The following is a 10,378-nucleotide window of genomic DNA, read 5'->3' as shown; positions in this document are numbered from 1 at the left end:
AACTCCCAAGGGTTAGATTTTGGTTGCTAACTTTTTTTTTTTGGCTGAAGATTTTGGTTGATAACTTGCTGCTTTTCTTTTTGGTTCTATAATCATTTCAAGAAACCAAGATCCAATTCCAATGTACCATCGACGGTCGCTGGGGTTCCACGAGCAAAAAGAATTAAGAAAAATAAAAATAAAGTTTTTTTTATCTTTTTTTTCCCTTTTTTTTTTTTCTTTGGTTCATGTGAATTCTCTCTCTCTCTCTCTCTCTCTCTCGCTTCTCTCTCATGTACTTCTGCTCCAAGCAATATTCATTGCCCCACTTTACCCCCAAATAACCAAAATAAAATACAGAAAAAGTCTTCATTTTTTTTTTCCCCTTTTCTTTTTGTTTCTAAAATAACATCCATAGAATCAATTTTTTTTTTTTTTTCCCCCGGGTGAATGAATGTTAGGGTGGAGTAGATTGCACACTTGAACTATGTAGCAAAAAATTACTTGGGAAAATTAAGATCAATTATATTGTTGTTTATTAATTTGGTTTGCAAATGACATTATCATGGTACCAGCTCGGTGTAATTGATAGAGAAATTATATTTTAATGTTAGTTATATACATTTAATTAGAAGTAAGAATGATAACTTTACCAATAAAATTATACAATAAAATATTAAGAATCGTTAAATATGTACCAAGCAAAGAAATTTAAATTTCTAACACTGAATTTGTAAAACAAAACAAAAAAAAATTATTTATTTTTAAAATCTTAATATCTAAGTATGATTCAATTTACAATATATCTATACCGTTTGTTGACAAATAATTAACTTATTATAAATATTTTTGTTTGATTTATATATTTTCCAATGCATAATTGCTTAATATATTGGGCCTTATAACAACCTTACAAGATGTCACAAAAAAATAATTGAGTGAAGACATGCATGCAACCAATCAAAATGTAGAGAAAAGTGTAGTATATTAGCTTTCTGAGCAATACTTTCTTTGCTTTCTCTTCACATTCTCCCTTCATCAAGACAAACATATATATATATATATATATATTATATCATGTATATTATATGCTTTTACGTTTCCCTCTTTCCTATATTTAAATATACGTGTGAGTTAGCTTTACTTAATAGAACTTTCACCTATATTGAAAAAGAGTGTTATAATCATTACTTTGAACAGAGCCTAAGATTGCATAATTTAAGATCAATAATAAAAGCATGTAAAAGTAGTGACTATATAGATATCTATATATATTTTTTTAAAGAAATATATTACATGTACATAATGTAAGTTTGATTCGGAAAATCTAGATTCATGATCTTGTTGTTCAAATTGTCACTTGTTCGAAAATTTCGACCAGATTTCTTTTGAAAATAAAAAATAAAAAAAAGAACCAATTTTAATAAATAAAAAAAGTTGCATTTCCCAATAAACTAGTATATATATATATATATTTTATAAGGGAAGAGTTCCATATCAAATCCATTTTTCAACTAATTAATCACTTGTTCTAAAATTTTCAACTAATTAAGTTTCTTAAAAAAAATTATGTGAACTATCAAAACTATCTCATTCTAAAGTCTAAACTTAGTTATTTACCCTACTTTAAAAAGACTTGAAATTAAATTTAGCAGAATATCTTTAATTTAAAAAAAAAAAAAAAAAAAAAAGGTACCGGATCGAATATAAAAAGTTTCCAACAACAATTTTTTTTTTTTGGGGGAAGGAAATTTTTAATTTTGCCCTTTAAATTTGGCTAAAAGGGAGAGACCGAATAGAGTTAAACTCCAAAAAGAGAAAGGGGTTTATCAGGGGTTTCAGCTTTTTAATGCCTTATTTGCTCCCCTCTATTAGTCTCTGTGTCTTTCTCTCTCTATTTTTCAGTCCCCACTTCTCACTTCCATCTTCAACGCGTCTCTTAAGTCTTAACATGCACTCACTGACCACCACCATTTCCAATCTCCATTCCCAGCCATGACCATGACTCTTCCACTCCAACCACCCGATTCCCATTCCCATACCCGATCTCAAGCTCAGTCCCAGACCCACCGCCTTTCGACCTGTCACCGCCACCCCGCCAAACCCATCACCGGCTTCTGCGCCATATGCCTCCGGGAGCGACTCGCCGGCATTGACCCCGACACTCGCCAGGAGACCCCGACCCAGAACATCTCTTCCAGATCGGAGCTCCGACGCACCAAATCTTGCTCCGGTACCAAACCTGACTGCTTCCTTAACCCCTCTTCGGATCCTCCTCGGCGGAGGTCGTGTGACGTCAGGGCTCGGAATACCCTATGGGAGCTCTTCAATCGCGATGATGAGAAAAAGGGTACTGTGAAGAAGTTCGAGGTGGAATTGGGGAACCTAGGGTTTGAGCTGAAAGAAGTGGAGGAGACTGAGAATGAGAATGAGAACGGGATTGGGATTAGGGTTTCTGAGGATGTAATGCAGGGACGAGAAAATGAATATGAAGAAGAAGATGAAGTTGATGGAGATGTGGAGTTGAAGACAATGAAGGAGTTTATAGATCTTGAATGGCAAAGGAAGAAGGGCAGTGGTACAGGAAGGGATTTTAAAGACATTGCAGGGACATTTTGGGAAGCCGCGTCTGTTTTCAGCAAGAAATTGAGGAAATGGCGGCGAAAACCCAAGACCAAGAAGCTCGCCGTTGCCGTCGACGACGGTAGCGGTGGTGGTGGTGGAGTTTTGGTCGTCGAGAAGCCCAGTGCGAGGCGTTTGAGGGAGACCCAGTCGGAGGTCGGAGAGTACGGAATGGGCCGAAGATCCTGCGACACAGATCCCAGGTTGTCGATCGACGCCGGTCGGATGTCGCTGGACGATTCCCGGTACTCATTCGACGAGCCGAGAGCTTCTTGGGATGGGTATTTGATCGGAAGGGTCTACCCTCGGCTAAATCCGATGGTTTCTCTCGTAGAAGATGCGAAGCTCTCCGGCAGTGAATCGGAGAACTGGGTTTCCGACGGCGAGAGAAGTCCCGGCGACAGTTCAGCTCGAACCAAATCCTACTACTCAGAATCTCTGCCCTCTCAGAGGAGTAGTACAAGGAGTTTTGAACGTTCTAATTCTTTGCACACAAGAGGAATGATGGCTGAAGTCGATGACCTGAAAATGATATCAAACGCTAAGGTATCTCCGGCCACTACGGAATTGTTCTACGGAGCGAAAGTGCTAATCACAGAGACCGATTTAAAGGATTCCAAGTTGAAATCTGAGAAAGATGAGAATTTGGAGAGTGTTGAATCTGGTTCAAAGGATTCTGGTTCCACTGACCCAACAGTTGGGGTTAATCAGAAGGAGTTGAAGAAGTCACAGAGATGGCACAAGAAGTGGAATAATATATGGGGTTTGATACAGAGGCGAAGCGAGCCAAAATGTGTAGGTGAAGAAAGGGTCACTGAAGGAAATGTATCTGATCAGTCGGTTTCCGAGTCCTGGAAAAATCCGAGGACATTAGGCAGTGTAGAAGCAAATGGGTCAGTTGGTCAGAAGCTTATCAGGAGCTACAGTATGAGGTGTAGAAACCGTTGTAAAATGGCTGGAATGTTGAGTAGCAATTCAAGTGGAGTTGAAAATAGAGGCAGTAGTTTGAAGAGAAGAGAAGAGCTTATGCTGCAGCGCAATCGGAGTGCCGGATATTCGCCAAACAATCTTGATAATGGCCTGTTGAGATTCTACTTGACGCCATTGAGGAGCTATAGAAGAAGCAAATCAGCAAAGAGCAGGCTAAAGAACTCGCTTTCTGTGGTCAAGAGTGGTCTTGTAAATTAAGGTTCATCACTTTGAAATTATCTTTGTTGTAAAGACATAAAATGTGCTTGTCATGAAAAGCATTATTATATTCTTACTTCTCTGCCTAAGATGTTCTTTCTCCATAAATTGCTATCAAAAGGGAAGCAAGCGACTACGTTTTAGCTTATGCTGAAAGAACATTATTGATAGGTAGAAATTGTAATACTATATTTTTCTTTTTCTTTTTTTTTTTTATAACTTTCAAGTTTTCATTTTAGTCTGCCATTTCAGTAATATTGGAGGGTGTTTATCTGGTGTAATGAGAATGACCATGGTTAAAAAGCTGGATTTTCTTACACAAAGCCTTTATATCTAGAGTCTGTTACACAATTTTCCATGAAAATGAGCACATTAAGGGAGAGATCAGAGTTATTCTCTTTAATTTTCTATGAAAATGAGCACATTAAGGGAGAGATCAGAGTTATTCTCTTTACTTTGAGAGAAAGTAGATCAAGGCCAGTTTTTATTGGGAACCCTTTTCTTTTCTCATCAGACTTTTATCTGTAAGAGGCAAAAAGCCCAGGGTCAAATATAGTTAGGAGTGATTCTTTTGTTTATCAGCATTATGGGGCTCGGACAAAAAAAAAAAGAAGAAGGGTTTTTAGATGCATTCCTACGGATTTATTCACATGGAAGAGATGCTCTGAAAGTTCTAACTAGGGATATATTTCATTGACCATTTTCAGAAAACGACTTTTTGAAATAATATTAAATCTGTTTTCGAATTAATATTATCCCTACTTAGCAAACGAGTTATTCTCTATCTTTAAAGTTCGGAAACAATTTTCAAATTCCATATTATAATATGTTTGATACTGTGGATTGCTAATCAAACACATGAAAGCAAACCAGACCCAAAATGGTTTCAAACACTGTTTCAATTTAGAAAGAACAACCAGCAATTTACCTCTACCAATGAGCTTCGGTTTCAATTTGCTTGTCTATAAATACAACACCTGTTACTAAAAACTTTCTTATTAGTTTTAATACAATATGAAAAGTATATAAACATTGACTAGTAACCATTTTGGCAAGCTTTAGTCTGTTCTGCTTTCTCCATAGGCATGCTGGATTCTCTCACCTTGTCTTAGTTATCCAGAGCTGGTGACAGCACTCACTTTCCACTACCTGTTTGTAAATGCTTTATCTTCCAGTGAATAAATTACTTCATTTAGCCATCAACGGAGATTCCCCAAAGGTTTTTTATAGGTATACCATTTTGAGATCAAGAGATAAACTCCCAAGTTCAGAGCACTCAGGATGGCCAATAACCAGAAGAAATAATGGAGGTGACCATAATTCAAATTGTCCGGTATCCATCCAAGCTTCCCATTCCTGGTACTTACTTTTGTAATGATGGTCACAAGCAGAGAACTCAAATAGTTTCCTAGTGCAACCGTAGTGAGTGAGAGAGCCGAGCACAGGCTTCTTGTGGCATCAGGAGCTTGTTCATAGAAAAACTCCAACTGTCCAATGAATGTGAATACTTCCGCACAACCAATGATGAAATACTGAGGAACTTGCCAGAATATAGACATGGGCATGTGCTCAAGTTCATAGTAATTGTGCCTTCGCACCATTCTAAGTCTAATGAGTTCCAAGATTGCAGCAGATATCATAGCGAAGATGGAAAGGAAGAGGCCAATGCCCATCCTCTGGAGTTGAGTTATGCCATTTCTGTGTCCGGTGAGTTTTCTAGCAACTGGGACAATGATCCGGTCATAGACTGGTACCCAAAAAATGACACTAAGGGTGTCAAAGATGGAAAGAGATGCTGGTGGGATCTTGAAGCTGGAGTTCCCAACACGAATATCCATTATTGAGCCTTGCAATACGAATAAGCTGCCCATTTGACTGTAGACCGTCGCAAACATTATACCAGTGGCCCAAATAGGAAGCAACCGTACGATAGCCTTTAGCTCCTCCACTTGAGTTACCGTGCAGAGTCTCCATGGGTTTATTGAGCTCTTTATATCATCTGATTCCACCTCCACTGCTGCTTTGTCAAAGAACCTGAAGAGCACAAACATAAGCAAGATTTCAATACTGGTGCAAAACACCCAGTAAGAATGAAGTAAAAACACATAACAAAAGGAGAAAGACATCATTTTACATCTTCAGAAACAAATTTTGGGAATTGTAATCATCAGGAATATGATTATAAAGAAGTCACTGGGTATCTTTCAGAAAAATAACGCTTCAGTTTTGCGATGGAATTGATGAATGAGATTACTAAACTTTTTGAACAAGCAGATGAATGCACCATAGACATCAAATTTCAGAGATACTTTACTCTTCGTATCCAATTTTAAAGTTGTGGTACAGGAGGCATGGACATCCCTAACCAAGTATTTTAATTGAATGGACAGTGAAGCATGATTTCTACATTTCAGGCTGCTGTCAACCATGCAGGTAGGATCGCATACTTTTCTAGTCTAGGCAAGAACAGAAGCCTTTAGTTATAGGCAGTTTAATAGACAAGATACCTACTTAAAATCTTCGGTATGCTCAAGTTTTCGGCTTCCTTTGATGGCAGACTCTGCATCTGCAGTCTCATACAAAAGTGACTTATCAGCAGGTACCACAACCTGCCATTTTCTAAACGATGCGACCACCACCTGAGAGATTCGTGTTAGAGCGCTGCCTCCTGGTGTCTGGTTCCTGTACAACCGAGTACCTGAAAAGAAGCTCACCACAGCAATTGCCATGGCCACTGCTGGAATGCCAAATCCCCATCCCCAACCCACATTGTCTTGTATATATACAAGTGCAGAACTAGCAATAAGAGCACCGATATTGATTGAAAGGTAAAACCAATTGAAGAAAGAAGCCTTGTGCTTCTTCTCAACTTCATCACCATCATCAAACTGATCTGCTCCATAGGATGAGACACAAGGCTTAATCCCACCAGTGCCTAATGCTATTAGGTAAAGTGCTGTGAAGCAAACCGCACTTTGTGTATCTGTTGCGCGGCAATTTTCTTCTCCAGAACAGGTTGGCTTTAAGCCCGAGACTGATGCCGACAATGTCAAAAGTGTCATACCCTATGTAAAAATTCGAAAAGGAATGCAGTTAAGTGTATTTTTTCCAGGAAAAAAACATAATTCAAACAATAACTCCAAAAACTCAGGTTTAGTAAAGATTTGTTTACTTTCCTTTTTCCCTTATACCTGTATATGTTAATTCAAACTCGTACTACTATTGAATCCAATTACAAAAGGCCTAGTAATGGAATGCTAAACATGTTCACTAATAATTTACCAATAGTTGACTTTGAGGATTATAAACTAAGCATAGGAAGTTGCAGGGAATTCTAACTTACAATAACATAGAGGATTGAGAAACTGGCAATAGTCCAATATCTTCCAAGATAGGAATCAGCCAGAAATGCACCAATCAACGGTGTGATGTAGCATGTTCCACTCCAATTATTGATATTTCTAGAGGCAGTAGCAGTGTGCTGATGTAGTCTGTTCTTGAAATAAAGCACCAGATTGGTACTCATCCCATAATATGCCAGTCTTTCACAACATTCATTTCCTAGTTAATGATCACAAAACTTAATTAGCTACAAAATAATAATAATAATAATTTACCGTTTATTTCCAATACCAGATTCTATTAGTTTTAGATAAATGGATAATGAAACACACCCAAAATAAAAGGGCAGGCTTTCCAGGTGCCTGTTTCTTTCTTTTTAGCTGGATTTCCACGGTAATCAAGAGTCCCATCTTTTGTATAAATATCATCTTCTGCCATGGCTTTTCAGACTTAGTAGTGTATGCTTGTTGAATAATTTGGTGAATTTCTCAAAAGTGAACTGGAAACCAGCTAAAACTGCAGCTAATAAAGTCCATATATATATATATATATATATATATACCTGGGTCAGAATCTTTTTATACAAATGGAAAATAGCAATAGAAATCTTGCAAGTTATATTTTCAGTTGTTCAAAATTTTCATCTTACTCCCTCTTCTCCATCTTGACTAATAAAGAAACACATAAACAAATTATAATCATTTAAGAAAAATAGCACCATGTTTAATCTGATACTGCGAAAGACAGATCAAGAGCTATAAATGTGTACGCGGATTAAGAAACAGCAAACAGGAAAGTACAGACCAAACCCCCCAACGCCCAAAAAAGAACCTTGGGAATGAAAAAAGATTGCTTTTTTCCAACACAAATAGATTAGAGATAAACGTAGAAAACCTTTGGAACTGAAAGAAAAAGCATCCAAACCTGGCAGTTTTCAGAACTCAGAAACAGTGTATCCAGAAAGAAAATAAAAGCACCATATCCTGTGATTCCTGTGAATGTAGCAGAAAAGAAAAGAAAAAGTAGTGGGGGTCTGCTAAAATACACACAAAAAAAGACAGTCTGAATATGGATTAGTATTATCAGTCAAGAATACCCACTGCTTTTGATGGGCTTCTATACACATCTATCTTGAGGAAATGAAAGAGTGATGGTGATGGACAACTGAGGAGCTATAGAGAATTTTGACTAATCTCCAAGGATGATGAGAAAAGACAAAAACCAATTCAGAAAGACGGAGGGATGTAAAAGTTTCCAAATAGGACTTTTCATCGTCGTTGTAAAGACTTAGAGAGATCCAGCTAACCATTTCACACTTATATTTTTGACTGAAAAAAGAAAAAAAAAAATAATGATAATATGATAATCAGAGAAAGTCTTTGGTTGTGGGACCCATATATGCCTAATCTGGGTGAGATATCTGTGGTTGTGCAGTGGACGTGTCCACATTGTGTCTGTATTCCAAAGATTCCCATTTCCCTCTTAAAGTGAAGGGAGATTCCATTTGCTTATTGTTTTCTAACACGATTCTATGCGTCAAGTGGATAGAAATCGTTTTGAGCCGGAAGCGTTGACTTGCACAGTCAAATCAAGGTCTATAAAATTAGTCTACCCCTTAAAATAAGGTGGCTCAGAATAATAATTTTATAGAAAAGCACAGCATTGTATGCATGGAGAATCAAGTAGCAAAATACCTGTTTTCTTTTTTTTTCATAATTAAAGAAAAATTTATTACAAATCATAATTGTGAAAAGATGAAAAGAAATAATTTAATATAATATGATGAGTCATGTACGAAATTTTATTTTATTGTTTTTCAGAAGGAACATAATATAAAATTCGGAACGTAACATTTAGAATCTTTTTTTTTTTTTTTTGGGGCTAAATCTTATAACCATTTAAAAACATATAAATATTTTATTTACGGTACCATATAAACGTTGTTTCTACTAATATTTTGTTTTTAAAAAAAAGTTTCTAGTAAAAGTTTTTGTTTTTTTTTTTTTTTTTAAACAAGGTTTTTGGTCTTACTTATCAGTGGTTATATTTTTCAATAATAATAGTTTATAAGATTAATTTACATGATACATCTTTTATATGTTCCACTTAGTCATGGACCGGTCCACAACGTAAACAGCTATTGGGTGGCCGGCCCAAATTTCGTAATGGTCTAAGCAGCCCACGCGTATATGTTTTTTTTTTTGGGTTAAAGCTGAAGCCTTTCTATCTGCACTGTCGTCCATCGCCTTCAGACTTCAGTGCTCACTGTCAAAATGATTCGAAAAGGATTCCGAGAAGCCAAAGCAGGTAAAATTTCCCACATCTCCAAGACAATTTAAATGCAATACCCGTTTGAAATGTTTCTTCCAGTAACCATATGATGCTTGGCTTTGGAAAGAAATTGAAGTTATAATGAATTTTTTTATTCGTTGTCCGCCAACCGTTCGATGAAATGTTTGTCTTACTCTTGGTCATGCCTCCATATGTTCGATGAAATGCGTGGACGAAGGATTTTAATATGCCTTTTCTTTTTCAGGTGTTCAATTGGCTAAATCCATTAATGCACAGAAGTTCTTGAATAAAATAGGAATGGGCAAAGAAGACTACTATTTCTGGAAGCAAATCGGAAAGGCTCTGCTGTGTACCTATACGCTATTCGGTGTTGCTTGGCTGTACAACGAGACATCACCTCTGGGATGGTGGACGCTTAAGCCCAGACCCAAGGAAGAAAGAGAGTTAGCTCACCTCTATGAACGGAGAGAATTTCCGTACCCAGGAGACAAAGAAGCAATGGAAGAGTTCGTTGCCAAGGGGGGCATGATCGGCACGGCCATCGGTCCAAAAGGTGTTGCTGAGATTGATAAAGATTCGTATAATTATCAGAAGGAGATGCAGAACAAGAAGTTTGAGCAGGAAGCTCAAAAGCTCTGGCTCAGAATGAGAAATGAGGTCATTTCGGAACTTCAAGAAAAAGGCTATGATATTGAGTGAACATGCATCCCCTTGAGTTTATATATTGTCAGAATGATAAATGGTGTATTTTTCGTATTTTATTTTTGTTTTGAATACACTTTTTGTAAATTGGTTATTTGAACAATCTATTGCTCTGATGGTCCTGTTGGACGAAGGATGGAGATGACCCATCTTCATCTTAAGTCTGAACTATTTTATTCGTCTTCTATATTTAATTAGTAAAGATGCTGATTAGAATATATTAATTTGTAGAACAATATATAACTTGGTCGTC

At 36.9% G+C, this 10,378-nt stretch overlaps 3 protein-coding genes across 6 annotated transcripts; 2 read left to right on the top strand and 1 right to left on the bottom strand.

Moving 5' to 3' along the window:
- The first annotated feature begins 1,746 nt into the window (after positions 1-1,746).
- Positions 1,747-3,865, top strand: LOC107430577 (protein OCTOPUS). Its single transcript, XM_016041425.4, has one exon. The coding sequence runs from the start codon at positions 1,975-1,977 to the stop codon at positions 3,787-3,789; it is 1,815 nt and encodes a 604-aa protein (XP_015896911.3). The 5' UTR covers positions 1,747-1,974; the 3' UTR covers positions 3,790-3,865.
- Positions 3,866-4,670: 805 nt separating this feature from the next.
- LOC107430578 (protein NRT1/ PTR FAMILY 8.1) lies at positions 4,671-8,401 on the bottom strand. 3 transcript variants are annotated; one of them, XM_060812457.1, is made up of 6 exons: positions 8,232-8,401; positions 8,056-8,123; positions 7,464-7,653; positions 7,133-7,350; positions 6,301-6,854; positions 4,671-5,823 (listed from the first exon to the last, which is right to left on the bottom strand). In XM_060812457.1, exons 3-6 carry the CDS (start codon positions 7,567-7,569, stop codon positions 4,989-4,991), a joined length of 1,713 nt encoding a protein of 570 aa, XP_060668440.1. In that variant the 5' UTR covers positions 7,570-7,653; positions 8,056-8,123; positions 8,232-8,401; the 3' UTR covers positions 4,671-4,988. The 3 variants fall into 3 exon arrangements, with proteins under 3 accessions (XP_060668440.1, XP_060668441.1, XP_060668439.1); XM_060812458.1 differs by having other exon boundaries at positions 7,464-7,647; XM_060812456.1 differs by lacking the exon at positions 8,232-8,401 and having other exon boundaries at positions 7,464-7,647; positions 8,056-8,221.
- Positions 8,402-9,282: 881 nt separating this feature from the next.
- On the top strand, positions 9,283-10,296 carry LOC107430561 (uncharacterized). 2 transcript variants are annotated; one of them, XM_016041409.4, is made up of 2 exons: positions 9,283-9,438; positions 9,668-10,296. In XM_016041409.4, the coding sequence occupies exons 1-2, from the start codon at positions 9,405-9,407 to the stop codon at positions 10,120-10,122; spliced, it is 489 nt and encodes a 162-aa protein (XP_015896895.2). In that variant the 5' UTR covers positions 9,283-9,404; the 3' UTR covers positions 10,123-10,296. The 2 variants fall into 2 exon arrangements, with proteins under 2 accessions (XP_015896895.2, XP_048325283.1); XM_048469326.2 differs by lacking the exon at positions 9,283-9,438 and adding an exon at positions 9,445-9,585.
- The last annotated feature ends 82 nt before the right edge of the window (positions 10,297-10,378 follow it).

Source organism: Ziziphus jujuba, chromosome 10, assembly GCF_031755915.1.
Source record: "Ziziphus jujuba cultivar Dongzao chromosome 10, ASM3175591v1".
Taxonomy (NCBI): domain Eukaryota; kingdom Viridiplantae; phylum Streptophyta; class Magnoliopsida; order Rosales; family Rhamnaceae; genus Ziziphus; species Ziziphus jujuba.
Note: the sequence above shows the minus strand (reverse complement) of the source record. Positions and strands in the feature narration are given on the sequence as shown.

Coding starts and splice junctions, on each gene's coding strand:
- LOC107430577 (XM_016041425.4), top strand. CDS start 1,975: ATGACCATGACTCTTCCACTCCAACCACCCGATTCCCATTCCCATACC.
- LOC107430578 (XM_060812457.1), bottom strand. CDS start 7,569: ATGGCAGAAGATGATATTTATACAAAAGATGGGACTCTTGATTACCGT. Junction 7,351..7,463: donor AGCCTGCCCTTTTATTTTGG/GTGTGTTTCATT, acceptor ATCATTAACTAG/GAAATGAATGTTGTGAAAGA. Junction 6,855..7,132: donor TCTCAATCCTCTATGTTATT/GTAAGTTAGAAT, acceptor ATTTTTACATAG/GGTATGACACTTTTGACATT.
- LOC107430561 (XM_016041409.4), top strand. CDS start 9,405: ATGATTCGAAAAGGATTCCGAGAAGCCAAAGCAG. Junction 9,439..9,667: donor ATTCCGAGAAGCCAAAGCAG/GTAAAATTTCCC, acceptor TTTCTTTTTCAG/GTGTTCAATTGGCTAAATCC.